The sequence below is a fragment of the Acipenser ruthenus genome, chromosome 39, assembly GCF_902713425.1.
Source record: "Acipenser ruthenus chromosome 39, fAciRut3.2 maternal haplotype, whole genome shotgun sequence".
Classification (NCBI taxonomy): domain Eukaryota; kingdom Metazoa; phylum Chordata; class Actinopteri; order Acipenseriformes; family Acipenseridae; genus Acipenser; species Acipenser ruthenus.
In genome coordinates, this window is record NC_081227.1 from 6,777,637 (window position 1) to 6,797,986 (window position 20,350).

The 20,350-nt window shown below is 45.2% G+C and overlaps 2 protein-coding genes across 3 annotated transcripts in view; both read right to left on the bottom strand.

Annotated features, from left to right (window-relative positions):
- Nucleotides 1–4,292, bottom strand: part of LOC117966633 (trehalase-like) — a 14,598-nt gene extending 10,306 nt beyond the window's left edge. Inside the window, exons 1-2 of the mRNA XM_059009755.1 lie at nt 3,961–4,292; nt 2,664–2,764 (exon numbers count right to left, since the gene is read on the bottom strand). Coding sequence (XP_058865738.1) covers nt 2,664–2,764; nt 3,961–4,043 — 184 coding nt within the window. The 5' untranslated portion in view covers nt 4,044–4,292. The remainder of the gene's footprint in view (nt 1–2,663; nt 2,765–3,960) is intronic.
- A 3,358-nt stretch (nt 4,293–7,650) lies between these two features.
- LOC117966497 (probable ATP-dependent RNA helicase ddx6) lies at nt 7,651–20,053 on the bottom strand. Of its 2 annotated transcripts, none has more exons than XM_034912583.2 (14): nt 19,942–20,053; nt 16,781–17,371; nt 16,066–16,129; nt 15,687–15,791; nt 14,841–14,970; nt 14,232–14,378; nt 13,547–13,641; nt 13,085–13,207; nt 12,822–12,950; nt 12,469–12,585; nt 12,287–12,350; nt 11,447–11,548; nt 11,080–11,265; nt 7,651–10,726 (listed from the first exon to the last, which is right to left on the bottom strand). In XM_034912583.2, exons 2-13 carry the CDS (start codon nt 16,981–16,983, stop codon nt 11,090–11,092), a joined length of 1,455 nt encoding a protein of 484 aa, XP_034768474.1. In that variant the 5' UTR covers nt 16,984–17,371; nt 19,942–20,053; the 3' UTR covers nt 7,651–10,726; nt 11,080–11,089. The 2 variants fall into 2 exon arrangements, with proteins under 2 accessions (XP_034768474.1, XP_034768473.1); XM_034912582.2 differs by having other exon boundaries at nt 19,882–20,037.
- Between the last annotated feature and the right edge of the window lie 297 nt (nt 20,054–20,350).

Below are 20,350 nucleotides of genomic sequence, written 5' to 3' on the forward strand. Positions count from 1 at the left end.
TGATCAACAGCGGGTTCATGCATGCAAAAAATTGGATTTAACTAAGCTGTACAATGAATGGCTTTATCTTGAGCTGCACGTGTCTCATTGAGCTCTTTATCTCGAGCTGCACGTGTCTCACTGAGCTCTTTATCTTGAGCTGCCCGTGTCTCATTGAGCTCTTTATCTTGAGCTGCACGTGTCTCATTGAGCTCATCTCGAGCTGCACGTGTCTCATTGAGCTCTTTATCTCGAGCTGCACGTGTCTCATTGAGCTCTTTATCTTGAGCTGCACGTGTCTCATTGAGCTCTTTATCTCGAGCTGCCCGTGTCTCATTGAGCTCTTCATCTCGAGCTGCACGTGTCTCATTGAGCTCTTTATCTTGAGCTGCACGTGTCTCATTGAGCTCTTCATCTCGAGCTGCACGTGTCTCATTGAGCTCTTTATCTCGAGCTGCCCGTGTCTCATTGAGCTCTTTATCTCGAGCTGCACGTGTCTCACTGAGCTCTTTATCTTGAGCTGCCCGTGTCTCATTGAGCTCTTTATCTTGAGCTGCACGTGTCTCATTGAGCTCTTCATCTCGAGCTGCACGTGTCTCATTGAGCTCTTTATCTCGAGCTGCACGTGTCTCATTGAGCTCTTTATCTTGAGCTGCACGTGTCTCATTGAGCTCTTCATCTCGAGCTGCACGTGTCTCATTGAGCTCTTTATCTCGAGCTGCCCGTGTCTCATTGAGCTCTTTATCTTGAGCTGCACGTGTCTCATTGAGCTCTTCATCTCGAGCTGCACGTGTCTCATTGAGCTCTTCATCTCGAGCTGCACGTGTCTCATTGAGCTCTTTATCTCGAGCTGCACGTGTCTCATTGAGCTCTTTATCTTGAGCTGCACGTGTCTCATTGAGCTCTTTATCCCGAGCTGCACGTGTCTCATTGAGCTCTTTATCTTGAGCTGCACGTGTCTCATTGAGCTCTTTATCTCGAGCTGCACGTGTCTCATTGAGCTCTTTATCTTGAGCTGCACGTGTCTCATTGAGCTCTTTATCTCGAGCTGCACGTGTCTCATTGAGCTCTTTATCTTGAGCTGCACGTGTCTCATTGAGCTCCACTGCATTGAGCTCTTTTGAAGTACCCCATCCCATAAAAACACTACAAAAACAATCTGTAGTCTCTGTAGGGAGAAACAAGTGCAGTCAAAATAGTTATACTTGCTGCTATTTAGTCTGCTTTTTGTAAATTACACCTTTTTTTGTTTGTTTTTTAGTATGGCGCTTCTGTAGTGATCGGTATGGCGCTTCTGTAAGTGATCGGTATGGCGCTTCTGTAAGTGATCGGTATGGCGCTTCTGTAAGTGATGGGTATGGCGCTTCTGTAAGTGATCGGTATGGCGCTTCTGTAAGTGATCGGTATGGCGCTTCTGTAAGTGATCGGTATGGTGCTTCTGTAAGTGATCGGTATGGCGCTTCTGTAAGTGATCGGTATGGCGCTTCTGTAAGTGATCGGTATGGCGCTTCTGTAAGTGATCGGTATGGCGCTTCTGTAAGTGATCGGTATGGCGCTTCTGTAAGTGATGGGTATGGCGCTTCTGTAAGTGATCGGTATGGCGCTTCTGTAAGTGATCGGTATGGTGCTTCTGTAAGTGATCGGTATGGCGCTTCTGTAAGTGATGGGTATGGCGCTTCTGTAAGTGATCGGTATGGCGCTTCTGTAAGTGATCGGTATGGCGCTTCTGTAAGTGATCGGTATGGCGCTTCTGTAAGTGATCAGTATGGCGCTTCTGTAAGTGATGGGTATGGCGCTTCTGTAAGTGATCGGTATGGCGCTTCTGTAAGTGATCGGTATGGCGCTTCTGTAAGTGATCGGTATGGCGCTTCTGTAAGTGATCGGTATGGCGCTTCTGTAAGTGATCGGTATGGCGCTTCTGTAAGTGATCGGTATGGTGCTTCTGTAAGTGATCGGTATGGCGCTTCTGTAAGTGATCGGTATGGTGCTTCTGTAAGTGATCGGTATGGCGCTTCTGTAAGTGATCGGTATGGCGCTTCTGTAAGTGATCGGTATGGTGCTTCTGTAAGTGATCGGTATGGCGCTTCTGTAAGTGATCGGTATGGCGCTTCTGTAAGTGATCGGTATGGCGCTTCTGTAAGTGATCGGTATGGCGCTTCTGTAAGTGATCGGTATGGTGCTTCTATAAGTGATCGGTATGGCGCTTCTAGCCAAAATCATTGGGAACTGTGGGTCTGTTGTTTGATGTGTCATATTAATAAAAAAAAAGAGTTTGAAATAGGAAATAAAATGGTTCATCTTTTTACCTTCAATGGTAGCAATGATCTGCCACATGAGGGCCAAAGGGCACAGAAATGAACCTGCCTGCTGCTTGGCTGGCTTGCTTTCTAAATAGCGGGCAGGGCAGGGGAGCGGGAGACACAGGGAGTCACTGGACTGAGTGTTTGTGTGGATGCAGTACTGGAAATAAAACCTTTCATCTTTCATCAATTACACCTTCTACAGTTCAGTTTCCTTTATGATAAGCAAGCTGCTTATAGAAGAGTCTTACCCCAGATCTACTGAGACACAACGTCGAGGAAACAAACAAACAAACAAACACACAAACAAACAAACACACAAACACACACACAAACACACACACAAACACACATCTAAGCTAGAAGCCACTACACAGCACTCACCCGGAGGCTCCTTTAACTTCATATCCACAAAGTGCTTGTCATCATCAAACAGCTTGGCCAGCTGGACCTGCTTCAGGAGGGCTCCACTGCAGTAGATGGGACTGAGAGGCAGAGAGAGAAACAATGCAGACAGCCAGGGGCACTGCGATAGCAATGCAGACAGACAGGGGCACTACAATAGCAATGCAGACAGACGGGCACTGCAATAGCAATGCAGACAGACGGGCACTGCGATAGCAATGCAGACAGACAGGGGCACTGCGATAGCAATGCAGACACACAGGGGCACTGCGATAGCAATGCAGACAGATAGGGGCACTGCAATAGCAATGCAGACAGACGGGCACTGCGATAGCAATGCAGACAGACAGGGGCACTGCGATAGCAATGCAGACAGACAGGGGAACTGCGATAGCAATGCAGACAGACAGGGGCACTGCGATAGCAATGCAGACAGACAGGGGCACTGCGATAGCAATGCAGACAGACAGGGGCACTGCGATAGCAATGCAGACAGACCAGTGCTATCAAAATAGATCTTAATCCTCCAGTGGTTGTTGTTCAGTATCTAGACTAGCTTTACAGGGTGCAAGATACAGCATCAGGATTTTTAGCTGAATACAGCTCTTTTATTTATTTCAATACCACGATAAGCGGCCCGGTATCATAGACTGTTGTAATAATAGATAACTCAAACAGTTCTTCAGAGCACAAAGTCCAGACAACTAGTGCTGTTTACGAGTTAGCAAAAACAAAGCCTGTTAAAGAGCAGTCCTGCGCACACACAGGACAGCATGATTAAAAACAGCCTCGATCTCACACAATGCGTGCCACACCATTACTGAACCCCACTTAAACAGAGCGCTTTTCTCAGCGCTTTGTCTACTTTGTAAACACAGAACCAGCCCCCTCTCTCTCTCTCTCTCTCTCTCTCTCTCTCTCTCTCTCTCTCTCTCTCTCTCTCTCTCTCCCGTTTAGAGTACAGTACATAACTGCAGACGTATAAATAATTCAATTCAACTGAATTTCTTAACCACTCCGCTGGCTCCAATTAGTTTGGATAGCGAAGGTCTCGTTATACAAGCTGGTATCCACTCCACTTGCGTTTATATAAGAACAATTAAACACTGCAGCTCATTCTAACGCAACGTCATTTCCATACGACACAGCCGTCTCAAGCGGTTAATATCAGGGTGCACTATACTGCACCGCAAAGCTACATCGCTAAACACTTAACTACGCCTAATTATATTAGTGTTTTATCACAAAGCGCACAGCGAAGGCGATTCCGTGTTACCTGTGGCAAGGTGGAGGGAGCGCACACGTGGTCTCCAGTAGCAGGGGCAGCAGGACAGGTATCCAGATCTGAAACACAGCCATACTGCACGCACACACACACACAGAGCGAGGACTCACACAGTCACTGCAGGCAGACACGCGGCTGTATTGCTTTATCTTGGGTTAAACCACCAAGGTCTCCGAGCTATTAAATAGGGTGGCAAAAACAATAACGAGACGCAACACAACCAATAGGAGTCTGTGTTGCTCATGTGGTTTGCACAGATAAACACGGCCTGGCATTCGTTTCGGTTACTGCATGTCGAGCTCCTCTCAACAGAGCGGTCTTGTCATCTGCCCTTGTAGGAAACCTCTGCATTGGACTGGGGCAGCACGCTGGCTAATCCTCCAGGCTGCTGTGGGTGGAGGGAAGAGGGTTTCAGTAGCCCAGTGGTTAGACAAAAAAAAAGTGTTGGGCTGCAGTGTGGAGGGTTTGAGAAAGCACTGGGCTGCAGTGTGGAGGGTGGTGTGTTTGATAAAGCACTGGGCTGCAGTGTGGAGGGTGGTGGGTTTGATAAAGCACTGGGCTGCAGTGTGGAAGGTGGTGGGTTTGATAAAGCACTGGGCTGCAGTGTGGAGGGTGGTGGGTTTGATAAAGCACTGGGCTGCAGTGTGGAGGGTGGTGTGTTTGATAAAGCACTGGGCTGCAGTGTGGAGGGTGGTGGGTTTGATAAAGCACTGGGCTGCAGTGTGGAGGGTGGTGGGTTTGATAAAGCACTGGGCTGCAGTGTGGAGGGTGGTGTGTTTGATAAAGCACTGGGCTGCAGTGTGGAAGGTGGTGGGTTTGATAAAGCACTGGGCTGCAGTGTGGAGGGTGGTGGGTTTGATAAAGCACTGGGCTGCAGTGTGGAGGGTGGTGGGTTTGATAAAGCACTGGGCTGCAGTGTGGAAGGTGGTGGGTTTGATAAAGCACTGGGCTGCAGTGTGGAGGGTGGTGGGTTTGATAAAGCACTGGGCTGCAGTGTGGAGGGTGGTGTGTTTGATAAAGCACTGGGCTGCAGTGTGGAGGGTGGTGGGTTTGATAAAGCACTGGGCTGCAGTGTGGAGGGTGGTGGGTTTGATAAAGCACTGGGCTGCAGTGTGGAGGGTGGTGTGTTTGATAAAGCACTGGGCTGCAGTGTGGAAGGTGGTGGGTTTGATAAAGCACTGGGCTGCAGTGTGGAGGGTGGTGGGTTTGATAAAGCACTGGGCTGCAGTGTGGAGGGTGGTGGGTTTGATAAAGCACTGGGCTGCAGTGTGGAGGGTGGTGTGTTTGATAAAGCACTGGGCTGCAGTGTGGAAGGTGGTGGGTTTGATAAAGCACTGGGCTGCAGTGTGGAGGGTGGTGGGTTTGATAAAGCACTGGGCTGCAGTGTGGAGGGTGGTGGGTTTGATAAAGCACTGGGCTGCAGTGTGGAGGGTGGTGGGTTTGATAAAGCACTGGGCTGCAGTGTGGAGGGTGGTGGGTTTGATAAAGCACTGGGCTGCAGTGTGGAAGGTGGTGGGTTTGATAAAGCACTGGGCTGCAGTGTGGAGGGTGGTGGGTTTGATAAAGCACTGGGCTGCATCTACCGTGTTTAAGGGCAGCGCAGCCAGCAATGTGTATTACTGATCACTGGGTCATTCCATGACAAATCACCCCATAAAAGTTGGATTTTAAATTCTACTGTCTCCGACTTACACCAAACTTGGTTCTTGGAGTTGTTCCAGGCATTTTCAGACTGATCAGGTAAAGGGGTCAAATGTTAGAGAAGTCAAAATGTGGCTGATGGAACCCGCCCTTAACATTAACCAACCTGGAGCTCAAAAACACTCTGTGCTACAGACTTGAGGGAGGAGCCCTTTTATTGGAAGCAAGGCTGGTGTAAATTGGAGAGGATAGGGTGTAACGTGTTGGGTGATTTGTCACAATGACCCAGCACCACGTTCTTTCAGATCGGGTGATCATCCTTCAAGACAGGTAAACCTGCATGATGAAGTCAAATGATCAACATGAAGCAGAGGAATGAAAGACCAATTAAGAGAGGGAGCACAGAATTTAGTATGGAAGTTGCTTAAAATAATTATTTGATCCCATTTCTTTCCTGGGGGAGACTTTAATACATTACCTGACAGTAACTGACTCAATGCATTTGGAGATAGCAGAATTCCCTGGGTACCAACAGGAAATAACCAAAAGGGGTCTGTATTTCTTGGTCGGAGGTTGTGTTTCCACACAGATCGTGACTTCGGCACATCAAATCACTCGCTAGTTACCGAACCAGCTCGCACTGAGCGCGCCAGTGTGCCCTCAGTGTGTCCACACGTCACGAGAGTGTCGAGTGAGTGAAGCATGCGGTCTCAGATGGACAGGGGTGACAATTAATCAACTATACCCATTGGACTCAAATTAGCAGCCTCCCTAGCATTGCAGCAGATTACAAAGGGAAAGTCTGTACCCACAAGCTTCTCTACAGGTCAGCAGTGTGAGTGACCTCTCGTGCAGTCATGCTGTCCTGACCTGTAAAAACCAATTCAAGCAAAAAGCATTCTCACACACAGCAGATAGGATTCCAGTAAGCTTTTATTTAACAAAAACAAAAACCTTCACATTTCTTCTTCATTTCAGATCTTAACATTTCTTTTATTAGGACTGTTTCTTCGTATTTTTAAACCATCATCTTACATTTCACATTTGACTTTTTTTCTTAAAAAGGAAAAATAACTTAAAAAATGCTTCACTGGAAAAAAAAAAAAAAAAAAGCTTGCCCAATTCTAAATCTCTAAAGGACTGGCCAGATTTTAAATTTCTTCTGTTTATTTATTTAAAACAAAAAAAAGGTTTTGTTGGTTTATTTTTCTGGAAGGTTTTCTTCCCCCTAAGTGACATTAAGAGCAAATTAAAAAAAAGAAAGACTCAAGAGAGCTGTTTGAACGGCAGCCTGCAGTCTGATTTGACTCGAGTCGCTGCCAGTAGCCAATTCTGGGGCATACCAACATAAAACCATGAAGTGATAATCTGAAAAGCACCTCTATTCTCAGGGGTCATTCTGTATTGTTGTCCACCCCCCCACCCCCATATGGTCATGATGCAGAAACGTCATTGCTTATCACTATAAAAACACCAATAATGACCAGTCACTTCAACACCAGACCCCCTCCCTCCCAAATCCCCAAAAATTAAAATAAAACCATGTCCACACCACTCCAAATGATTACCCCAGCTGTAGTCTCAGTGCTGCTGTAGTTTTAAAGGGATCTCACACACATGCTTAAATTCGTAGCTGTGGAGAGTTTCACAAGGAAATGTTTTTCAGGTTACACAGTCAGGTGCAACGAAGCAGCTGGGCTAGTCATTCCTGACGTCAATAGTTTTAAAATTATTTCTTTATTGCAGGTTCGTGATCATCTCCCCACCCCCACCCCCACCCCCACCCCCCCAAAAAAAAAGTTCAAAAGAATGAGAAGTCATCCCAAGATGAATCTAGAGGGGGAAAAAAAAAAAAAAAAAAAAAAAAAAAAAAAAAAAGTCTCTCCATCTCATTCCCCCCCCCCCAAACAAAACCACAAAAAAATTAACCCACCTCCCTCCATCCAAATTGATTCATTTAAAACTTAGATGCCCTACCCCACCAAACTATAAAAAAAAAAAAACCCTCACCTGCTATCTTGCGCAGATTATTTTAACCCCTTTTTCTCCCTCAACATGCTCAGAAATGTCCACTAGTTTCTTTTTTTTTTTTTTTAACCCCCCTCAATAAACTCCAGTGGAAATGTCTCGAGTGTCAGGGCTCAAACTCCGGAGGGAGAAACAGGGTTAACCCTTCCAGTGTGGAGATGCTGTAAAGGTTTGGAGTGTTGCGTGCCGGGGTGGGAGTTGCATGATCTCATGGCGAGGTCTAGACCTTCCTGCTGGCTCTCTCTCGTTTGACACACTGCACCACTCCAAAACCTTTACAGCATCCAGACTTCAGAAGCACCTTTTAAAAACAAAAAAGGACACTTCTTTATTAATACCCAGATAAATGAGCTACCCTCCGCTCAGAGCCTCACACCCTAGCTAGACTAGCACAGACCCCAAATAGAGGGGGAAGGGAGTCGTTGGGTGGTGAGACTGTGCTGGAGGGATAAGCTCGCACAATAATACTTTAGTTTATTATTATTACTGCCCTCCCCCTCCCTCCCTCCCCCCCCACATTTTCTTTTGTAAGAGCCAAGTTTGAGGGTCTGTGAAGCATTGTACCGATCTAAAGTCTATTAGAGTCTGCACAGCGAGCCCGACGGCTTTAGTCTCTCCCTTATTGATTTTGCAGCTCCTGTTCGCCAGGCGTGCAAACACACACAAGCTGTTTCCTCCGTTTCTCAGACGTACATATTTACAAAAGATCGTGTTCCAATACTCAGTGGCGACCCCTCTGTAGTCACAGCTCCGCTGCAGTACAGGGTACAGATTAGTTCAACCCCCCCCCCCCCCCCCCAAACCCCAGACACAGGGGTTCCATGCCCATTCAGAGTCGGCAGTCTGAGCATTACTGCCCTTTCCCGCTTGTCTGTACTTTGTTGCAGCTACAAACTGCAGTTGTTTTGTGCAGCATGTTTGTAAACTCAAATACATTTGCACATGAAAAAAAAAAAAAAAAAAAAAAATCCTATCTTTAGAAAGCTCACCCAAGAGGCACCAGCGTACACTTCAGAGTCCCAAATCCAGCACACAAGTGCACTAGCTTCTTACAGGCGCGACTGCTTAGCCCAACACTCGATTAGATTTCATAGATTTAGATATTGCACACAGTCATGTGTTTGAATGCTTACAAGACTTTGGGGTTTAAATAGCCCTTGCAAGTCTCATATTTCTAGGTGGGCAGCGACAGCAGCTTGAGATCTGTATAGAAAGCCATGGAAGAGAAAGCCTGCAGGATACAGGGGCCTCTTAAGCAGCCAGTGCTTAAAAGAGCTAAGGCTGGGGAGAAAAAAAACACACATCATAAATCTCTTCATATTAATATCGACCAGGCCAATCAAGCATGCTGTGAGGGACAAGGCTGCAAGCCAACACTGAATGGGGTGAAATATTAACAAAAAACGGATTAAAACGAGGCAAATAAACTCAACTTGGCAAGCAAAGACAGTATCACTCTCCACCAAGTCTCCTCTCCCCAATATGTCTTATTTCTTAGCTGTAAAAGGAGAGAAAGAGAATCTATTTAGATGCTTCCTAGTTATTCCACCCATACTACTGTATTTGACTGAAAAAAGCTCAGCAGCCAAATACTGGATGTGCCACAATGTCTGTTCAAAGAGTACATTCTTACCAGGATAAAACACACTTCCCAGCCAGCAGGACTTTACATTAAGGTATATATTAAATATTTTAATTTAGGTAGTTTACTTGGCTACTGTAAAGGCATCTTAATTGCACGACTCCAGAGAACTGGTTTATTTTTTTAATACGTCCAAAAAGGTCACAGGACACCCCATTGGTCAAGACTGAAAGTGATCTATTCCAGCTATATTAAATGTTATTTCTACTGCAGAAGGCAGGGTGGGGTGGGCAAGTTTCTCTGGTTTAAATGCGGTCAGACCATTTCGGAATCGAAGGACAGAGTGTATTTCACTTGTTTTAGGTAAAGATAGTAAATGTAGTGTTCTCTCTGCTTGTAAGAATTATTTCATCCCCAAATTGGGCATGCAACCAACTCTCACAGCAAATGCTCCAGCCTTGGCAACTTGTGTTCAAATATAAAACCTAACCAAAAACACACAAAAAACAAAAACAAAACACCATTTACAAAGTTTACACCGTGTGACACAGATTCCAGGGGCATGAGAAAGCACAGGGACTTCAACACAGATTACTTTACAAATCGCCATCGCTCGTAATCTCATTTAATGTTGCAGCTGAAAAGATATTTCCTGTTAGTGTTTCAACTGAGCATCAAAAAATGAGTTGTTTTAGTGTGCCAATTTTTTTTTTTTTAAATATAAAATAAACTTCTGCAAACAAATCATGAATATTTAGCCCTAGCCGTTTCTTCAGAAACCCGTCAGATGCGCGCGCAGTATTTTTGCAAACGCACACACAGATGGCAAGCAAGCTTCTATTGGTAGTTCAATTTCAACCTCTCCTGTTACTGGTTTTTCTATTTAAAAAGTTCCAGCCTGCCCTAGATGCAAGTTTGATGTAAAATACAAAATTAACTGCTGGGGTGGGAAGATTGGGCATCAGCAGGGCAGAGAAGTGAGCAGGCAGGGTTCTTATTCAGTGGTTCTGTTGCTTCGTAAGGCACTTCATACAAATAGCTAAAAGCCTTCAAATAAAAATAAAAAAATGAGGGAGGGGTTGGGAGAAGTTCAGATTGGCTGCACTGGTATGACAACGCTCACAGGTAAATGAAGGGTAAGGAGAGGTTTCACTAAGAGTCTAGCAGGTTTCTGTACCCTGCTGCAGAATTGCTTTCAAGTCCCATCCTCCTTCCCTTCCTTCCTTGCTCCTCCAAGTGCTTTTGCTCAACAGTCTGGTTCTGTTCGTGCTACTGAGACCTCAGCCTGATGCACGCAGTGTGGAGCGAAGTGAGCGAGAAGGCAAGTTCCACAGTATGCCTCTTTATGCTCAATCTCCCAGCAAAAAAAAAAAATGAAATGATGCGTTTCCTCTTTTACAAGTCCAAAAGAGAAGTGAAGAACAATATCCCCAAGAAAATGGTGTCAAACACGAGCTCAAAAACAAAAAAAAAAAAAAATTCAGTTCATCAGATGGCGATGTACTCCTGAAATAAAACAAATACAGGTTACAGGTTTCTGTAATTCAGAAGCATCTACACTCTGAACACTGAAAACTAGCCTTCTAAATCACAGTTGGCCTTTTAGCTCAATTTACTTAGTCCTTTATTTAAAGAGACTGCCAGCTGACATGGCTGAGAACTGTACAATGTATAGAACACTATGCAATAGAACGGGGCCATGTTTTACCGTTGTTCCTTTCTCTCCAGAATATACGGCACCCAAACTGTAGTTTCCTACCCGCTCGCGCATCCCGTGCCAAACGGAACAGCAGCAGCCGGTCCCATCGCTCAAGTCTGCAGGGTTCCCAGCTCCCCGTGCCCCCAGTCCGGTCCCTTACCTGGGGCTCCTCACAGCTTGTCCTCCTCCCCGGTCTCGCTGTGGTACTCTGCCACATACAGGCTCTTGTCGATGCTGCCGGGAATGGGCTTGATCTCCGTGCCCAGCTGCTCCTCGATGCCCTTCAGGTTGAACCGGTCGTCGTAGGTGATCAGATTAATGGCCAGACCCAGGTGCCCGAACCGGCCTGAGCAGAGACAGGGCAGAGTGACACAAACCACCAACACAGGAATCACCCACAGGGCTAATATCAGTAAACCTGTGCACTACCTTACAATCTGTTCACAGCATGTTATTTTATAATGCGCGTCAATGATATTCTGATGTGGTTCAAAACCAAAAACTAAACTCCACATTCTCTTGCGTACCGGATCTGCCGATGCGGTGCAGGTACGTCTCCGCCAGCTTGGGGAAGTCGAAGTTGATCACCACGTTCACAGCCTGGATGTCGATACCACGAGTAAACAGGTCTGTGGATCACAGAGGAGAGACCTCACTTTACAAACACGCAATATTCACTGCATTACAAAACACACGCAAGATGAACTGTGCGTTAGAGAAACCCAGGCCAGTGATCCTCCAAGCCCTGTCGAGGACTGCAGCTGAATCTGGAACACAGCTACACAGACTTGCTGGTGAAAGAACAGAATTAAAATACACTGGTTTGAAATCTCTGCTTGTGTACATTTTGTGAAAAAAAAAAAAAAAAAAAAAAAAGAAGCTTTCCAGTTCATACAAGTTCTAAATTGGGATTTAAATTCCAGCTGTAGAACAGGGTGGGATCTTCATACAGCTCATGCCAATTTATTTATGAACCCAAAAATGTAGGGTTGCAACCTTTATACAACTTGTTTTGCTCAGTGCAGCAGGGTACCCCGATGTATCTGTGTAACACCGAGTCCCCTGGTCCCATCCTAGTCTGTTAAATAAATGCTCATTGTCTGAAACGAAACACAGCTCAACGAAATACTTAGGACTGGGTGAATGTCTTTCTGCAAACTGTAGATAAAAAGGAGAGGTTTCTGTCTTTCTGAGCCTGTTTCTTGGACACTGTAGAGGCGCCTGCCTCTGTGCGATGACCTTCCAATTCTGGTTTGTGTGTTTGTTTTTTTTTGACAGTGTGTGAATTCCACCCGACGAACCTCCGTCGAATTCCTGGCTAGCGAACAAACCTTCAAAACACAGTCCTAGAAGTTTGAGAAACTCACCAGTGCAAACGAGATTGCGACACAGGCCATTCCTGAAGTCGTGGAACACACGGTTACGATGCTCCTGAAAAAAAAACACATGAAAAGAATGAATCCCCAGCCAGTACAGAACCCAGCGTCTTAATGAACAGTTAAAAACCCGGTCCTCCGAGGGAGAGATCCCCTCGCCGCTCCGTTCTTACCTGCCTCATTTTAGCGTGGATGTAGAAACAGGAGTAGCCCAGCTGGGAAATCTTTTTAGCCAGCAGCTCTACCCGCTGGGACGAGTTACAGAAGATTATAGACTGGTTTATCTGGAGCTGAGAGGCAGAGGGCAGGAGGAATTACATGTTAAAACAATAAAACACAATTAAAAGCTGAAGACCACCGGCGTTCATGGCTTAGATCAGGAGCTTGAAGTTTGATAAATAAACAGTTTTCTTTACACAGGACCTGAACAATTTTTTTTTGTTCAGCCTAGAAGCGTCAGCACTGGCTCCTGGTTTTCTGTAAGACACGCTTCATGTTGCTCGCTCGGGTTCCCCCGCAGACTCACCCGTGAGAACAGGGTGTTGAGACAGTGCACCTTCTGCCTCTCCGTCACGTAGGCATAGTACTGCGTGACCCCCTTCAGGGTCAGCTCCTCCATCAGGTTAATCTCATAGGGCTTCTGCAGGTGCGTGCTCTGGGGGTGGAGAGAAGGGAGCGCAGTGAGGGGCTGGTCACACAGTGGTCACCCCCCCCACCCCCCCATAAATCATGTAAAGTTACAGCAGCTACAAGGGGAGCAACAAGCCTGAGGAGCTGAGCCAGTCTTACCATGAATTTCTGTACACTGGTGGGGAAGGTGGCGGAGTACAGCAGGACCTGTCTGTTCTTGGCCAGAGTGCCGATGATCTCCTCCATTATCTGCACAAAGTCTTGGGAGAGCAGCTTGTCTGCCTGATAGAGAGGGAGAGGAGGGAGGCTGGATTACACGGATATCAAAACTGCGCTGTCCCGACACACAGAACACATTCCGTTTTCACAAAGAAACGCACAGAATAGAGGCTGCAGTTTTATCATGCATTAAAACATAAAAGCATCTTATTTTATTTAGGTGCAACTTGGTTGGAACAGAACAGTTCCTACAAAATAAACATTTTCTGAAAGTAATCTAGCATCAACAGTTTAAAACCCGGACAAAAAATAAAACCCTGATCTTGGGCTGCAGCTGGAACAATGAACTTTGGGGTATAGTGGTTAGATGATCACAAACAGCTTGCGGTATTTGTAACTCACCTCATCCAGTACAATCATCTGCACTTTGCTAACCTTGGCCACCCCCTTCTTAATGAGATCCAGGATGCGGCCCGGTGTTGCGATCACCACGTGCACTGCAGAACAAACAAGGAGGAGCGACAGTGTGAACTGAGACAGGTCAGGACTGCACGTGCACTACGAAACAAGGAGGAGGAGCGACAGTGTGAACTGAGACAGGTCAGGACTGCACGTGCACTACGAAACAAGGAGGAGGAGCGACAGTGTGACCTGAGAGAGTCGGGACTGCACGTGCACTACGAAACAAGGAGGAGGAGCGACAGTGTGAACCGAGAGAGTCAGGACTGCACGTGCACTACGAAACAAGGAGGAGGAGCTGTGTGAACTGAGACAGAGTCAGGACTGCACGTGCACTACGAAACAAGGAGGAGGAGCGACAGTGTGAACTGAGAGAGTCAGGACTGCACGTGCACTACACAGCACTGGTGAGAGGGACCCTTCTTGAATTCAATTCATTCACCAGCTCCTTTCAGGGTTCAACAAATGTTACAACTTCAGGGTGCAAATAAAATCAAATCCCCATCAAGATCTGAAGCATGACTGGCACCTTTTGGTGGGGCAAGACAAGAAAACAAAGTGGTTTGTGCTACAAAGCTAGTTAGCAGTTCATGTGAAGAATCAGTTTTGCATCTCCAGCAGGACTGACCAGTCTCGTCCAGCCTCATGATGTCATCGCGCAGGTTGGTGCCTCCCGTGGTAGCCATCACCTTGACTCCGCCCATGTGCTTGCTGACCTGGATGGAGATCTGGCTGACCTGCAGCGCCAGCTCCCTGGTGGGGACCACGACCAAAGCTGCGGACAGAAAGGGTCAGGAGGTCAGAGACACTGTATCCTACCCCCACTCTTCAGACTAGCAGTGATACCCCACACAATCCCCAGCTCACGAGAGGAGAGACAGCCTACATCAAAGAATGCTTTGTAACCAGGTTTCCTTCTATTACAAGACGAAACTCAAGTGTATTCATCATAACCAAGTCACATTTATTAAAAATCGACCACTTGGTAGAATACAATTCACTGTAGAATGCAAATTCAGTCAAGTCGTTCCCATGATAGAAGCAAAACCTCAGCCAGTCAAACAGGAGACAGAAAAAAACATGTCCTTTATCCTCAACATAAGGAGCTGAATCCTGCTTACGCAAAGAATGGTTAAACGTGTTTCAGCCAGGGTTAACGCACGCTTTTCCAGCTCTCGCTTCTGAACTCAACGCTTGACTCAAACGCTTCAGTGAAAACGTCACCGAGTCTCCTCACCTTGTATGCAGTCCTTCTTCAGGTCTATGCGTTCCAGTAAGGGGATGAGGTAGGCTCCACTCTTTCCTGTGCCGTTCTTGGCTCTGGCCAGAATATCCCTACCAGACAGTGCAATGGGAATGCTCTCCTCCTGCAGGAACACACACTCAAGTTACCACGGGGCGGTGCTGGCTGTGCACCAGCATGCACACTGGCAAATACGGGAGAACCCAAGGATCTTATCCATGTGCTGAACCGAGCAACATAAACTCCTCCCTTCTCTGGAGCACTTTGTTCCAGTAAAACAATCCAGGTTTTTGTTTTAACCAGGACCGAAATCTGAATCTCTTCCCCAGTTATGCCCATAATAGCATTCACAGCCTCCAGCATTGTATATCTGTGTGTTGCTGTTTTAAATTCTACTTTAAAATAAGTTAAATGCACTGTATACCTTATTTTAACTCTTTAAAAAAAGACGCTCTGGTTAACTGTAAAACGTGGACTGGCTACACCCTTGAGCTGGAGTTGCAATTATTATTATTATTATTATTATTATTATTATTTCTTAGCAGACGCCCTTATCCAGGGCGACTTACAATTGTTACAAGATATCACATTATACATTATTTCACATTATACAGGTATCACATTATTTTTACATACAATTACCCATTTATACAGTTGGGTTTTTACTGGAGCAATCTAGGTAAAGTACCTTGCTCAAGGGTACAGCAGCAGTGTCCCCCACTGGGGATTGAACCCACAACCCTCCGGTCAAGAGTCCAGAGCCCTAACCACTACTCCACACTGCTGCCCCGAACTCCAGCATATTCTGGTTTCCACAACCCACCCGGTGCTGCCCCTCACCTGGATGGGCGATGGCTTCTCCCAGCCCATTTCAAATATTCCCATCAGCAGCTCCCGCTTCAGGCAGTAATCTTCAAACTCGTTGCCTTTTGTCGCCGTCACATCCTGAAACACAAGGCAGGCGTGAGAGTTGTGATTGTGGGCTAAGGTATCAATTCCACCAGAGAGTCGCTTTTAAAAAACACACTACTGTTCAATTATTCAGGTACAGCAGACTGCAGTACAGCCGCACGCCATCCCCGTTCCCTCTTAGATCAGATCAATAACTTCATTTTAAGCTGAGACTGCAAACGTGTTCTTAGTAAAAGTTTAGTATTTAACGTCAAAGTGAAAACAGGTTTCCTAGGGGGGGTATGGCTTCCAAGTTAGTTTCTCTTACCGAAGTTTTCATTCTCATATCCTTGGTTGGGACTTGCAAATTCTTCTTCCAGTCATCACCTGGCCTGGAGGGGAGGGGAGAGGGACAGGCAGCATGTTGGTGGAGAACTCAAACACAAATTTACAAAACGCATTGAAAACAAAGTTACATTCAAACCCATTTCAAAACAGCGCTTCAAGAGGCCCACACAACAATCAAACTTAAAAACATGGGATTTCTGCTTCAGAAGCACCAAAATAAAATTCAATTCAATAAAACATTGACAAAGTCATTTGCTACTGAAATGTAGTATTTCTAAATAGTCTAACTTCACTGCAGCTGTAGACAAATCTGTTCTTGCTAACCCATTCAAATCTAGAGGTGCTTGAATGGCTACTTCAGTAGTTTCAACCAGGTGTTACACCAGTTTATATTCTGGGGTGAGGAGCACAGACTAGAGCAATCGCTGTAGCAGCACTCTAGTTAAAGTCTCACAGGCCGTCTGCAAGTGCGGTCTTTTTAAATGTGCACAGGAAAGCAATGCCTGATTAAAACAAATCAATCCTGGAAGAGACAAACACCTGTACTAATAGGGGGAGTACGCGAGGACCAAGGTTAAGAACCAAGGAGTCCAGATTTCCAACAGCCTCTACACAGCATTCCGCACCCCCCTCAGTTTTCCCTGGAGAGAGAAGAGGGGAGTCGGTCCAGTCCAGTCTCCTCGCTCACTACTCACTTGATGGTGCTGTTGGGGGTCTGTGCCGGATAGGGGTTCCCATTGTTCACGCTGGCGTTCTTGATCTGGTTGGTCTGTTGCGTGGGGGTCACCCCTCCGCCACCCCCCCCTGGGCCCCCTGGGGGCTTCACGGGGCCTCGAAGCTGCCCATTCTGATTGGACAAACCCAGAATCACCGGCGTCTCCATTCTCGCAGTGCTCATCCTTATACAATAGAGTCTCTGTTTTTACAAAATCTTTAATACAACGTTTGAATTCCAAAAGTCTGCAGCATAAAAAAACCTGCAATCTTATTTTATATATATTTATATGTATGTATATGTATACAATTCTCCAAAAAGAGATTTCTGTAGTAGTTTTTTGTCGAGATTTTTCCTTTGAATGATCTCTCGTTTTAAATTGTCGCTCAATAGAAGTTTGAGTCCCCAATATTGCGATGCAGGCCAGCACCTGTTACAGTCTCTCTCTGTGAAGCAGTCCGAGAGTCAAACGGCCCAGCTTCTGTGAAGTCAGAACAAATCACTGGGGTGTTAAAATCCACTCTCGTCTCGCTGCTCTAGCCTCTGGCGGTTTGCCACTGTTCTCTTCAACCTGCAAGGGCAAAAATAAATAAAATAAGGGGGTGGAGGGGCAACTTCAGCAAGAGAGATTGCATGAGATTGGCATGAAGCAGCGCAGTGCACAGCACAGGGTGACCAGGGGGTGCAAAACTCCAACATGACAGAGCAGTGTGTATACAATACACATCTCTATATATAGACTGAACTACTTCTCTTGCACGAGTGTCTGCCAGCCGTGTCCCTTTCATTCTCCGTTTCTGGAGCGTCAGTTTCTCCGGCTGTGCTGTAAAATGACTTCACGTTCCCCATGCTGGGCTAGATCATACTGTTCACAACCAGTAATGCCACGCAGCTCCCTCCCAGTTCAGCACTGCTTACAGGCACAGCAAGCAGTCAGTCAGTGCCAGAGTAGGGCAGAGCTTGGGACCCGGGAGCATTGTCTATTGTTTTATTGATCAATTAACAGCTATTATATTTATTTCTGTTCTCCCGCTACGAGTGGCACTGTGACTCGCTTGTTGCAGGGTGGATTTTGATAATTCAGTACATAAAGGATTGTGCAGACAGATTTGACAGCAGCTCTGAAGATCCACTCCCAGCTGAATCTCACATTCCTTATGCTAATGTTCCTAATTCAAGCACTTCTAAAAATCAGTAGGTCTACTGTTTTGCAAGCAGGTCCCCAAATTAATGCACAAACTTGCCGAAATAAATTGCTGTTACAGTTGAACACAGGATTTTTTGTTAATAAAATACATTAATATTGAACTCCTGAATACCTTGTAGTTACATGTTTGTTAATCTAGTCCTACTATTCAAGTGAAGTGTGATTTCCTGGTGGCTGTCCATTCACCCTCAGCAGGCTGCCATGGTGGCCTGTGGTCACATTTGGGGTTGTGACCGCTGATCTACAGGGTACTGTACCAGAGCAAGGCCCTTATATCTGATGCCATCCCATCATGCTTCCCCTACACTTCACCCTCCAAAAGCATCCCAGCAACACTGACGCATGGCGATAGAAACCGCTTCCAGCTAGTTCACCAATACAAGACTGCTCTGGCAAGACCACACTGTGACACAGCCGTGAGTGAACCCCACAAGGAGAGCTCACTGAACGGCAGATCTGTGGAAGACTATAGTCAACAGCCAAGGGGGTAATCCCGTCTGGGATCAATGATAAATAGGATTACAGATTGCAGGAGGCTCTTTCAGAAGCATTGCCTGATCAGCTAGGCTCGGCACCCGACGGTGAAGAGCCTAGCTGATCAGGCAATTGCATTTCCATGCAATTGCATTTCATGCATCAGGCAATTGCATTTCATGCATTTATAACTGTAACAGTGTCCTAGTCCTACCTTCTCTTCTACACTTAGACGGATTCCTTATGCACTCTTGCTCTCTCTGTGCTAAACTTGAAGTAGATTTTCTGCTTAACTATCTAGACCATTTATGATTTTAAAGACTTCAAATCGAGTCTCCTTTCCCTTCCTTATTCTAAGAGATTCAATTATTTTTAACCTGTCTTCGTTGCTCATGTCAAATCACAATAAAACCCCTTTCTTCCTGCATATTAAAAAGCAAAACTAAGGCCTAACCCACTATTGTCTATGTTATGGTGGAGACTGGACTTGCAAAAGGGACCACATGGGGGGGGAAAAAATAAAATAAATTCATAATATTTAATAGTTTAAAAAGTAAAACAATGTTTTAATCTTGCAAGGGCTTTATTTGAATACAAGAGCCCTCTAATAATACAAATTAACTGTAAAGGCATCGAATTGACCCGATGCAAAACAAAAAACCTAACGTTTTGAAATCCATGACGAAGACTGCGGAAGGACTGGAGTGAGGGGGCGGGCAAGCGCTTTCAATTCAAACCAGGCGTCGTTTTGTGTATATTGCAATTTTACAGTACAGTTAATAAGTTGTTACTTCTCGAAAGCAATATTGACGTTTCTATTGTTTTCTGTAAATAGACATACTGCAAAAAACAACGTACGATTGGTCAACATGTAACAGACTGTGTTATACAGTTAAATGTTATACAGGACAATTTAACGTGTTTATAAAACGCCAAGTTAAGCCACGGAATTATAAAAAATAATGAAACATTGAGTTTTTAGTCATTTCTTAGCGACAGGGTCAAACTGAAACAAGTGTAAACTATAACAGAAAAATATTTAACCGCTGTAAAAAGAAAACAATCAGCCGATGACGATTTAAAATATATATTAAATAAATCATAACATGAAATCCAGCCTGGTGTCGTAGGAAATTCAAAACTAAACACATACCGACATATCTGTGAAATGTCACCATATCGGGAAAAAAAAACACGTCTTCAGGTTTAAAACCAAAGACCAAAACATTCAAATACGTCTCAAACTGCATAAACATTGCATAGGCACATCACCGGCAGCTTAGTAAAATACATTTAAACACTGTTTAAACATCGTAACCGAAAACGATGACAACGTCCAACAACGTCACACCAAGAAAAAATATATAAATATATATATATTATAAACACTTGAATTTCACCTAACAAAAGTCAGCCCGAGCACCAGAAACGTCTCCAAGGTGCGAATAAAGCGTCCTTACCGCGGATTTCTGCGATAGTTGTCGTATTTCTTTAGGTTTTCATTCAGTTTTTTATTTTCGTGTCTGTTTTATTTTCTATAAACTGAAACTTCAAGATGGCTTCCTTCCTGATTTAAACCCTCCCCGTTCAGTCAGCTGACCACCGCTTAATTATAATAATCAATACATTTAAAATGACCTCAACCTTTACAAAGTCCATTTCGGTGTTCTCAAATTCTCTCATAAAACCCAAAAAAAATTAACACTATCAGCAGGCATTTTAATTAATTTTTTTTGTTTGTTTATCCACATTTTTTAAATGTAGCCACGCCTTCATTATTAACCAGTTAGCTGTTTTTTTTAATTTAACGACGTAACTGTGACATTTTTCCAAGGCTGTGTGTTACGCAGTTTGTGCTTAAGCTTGAAT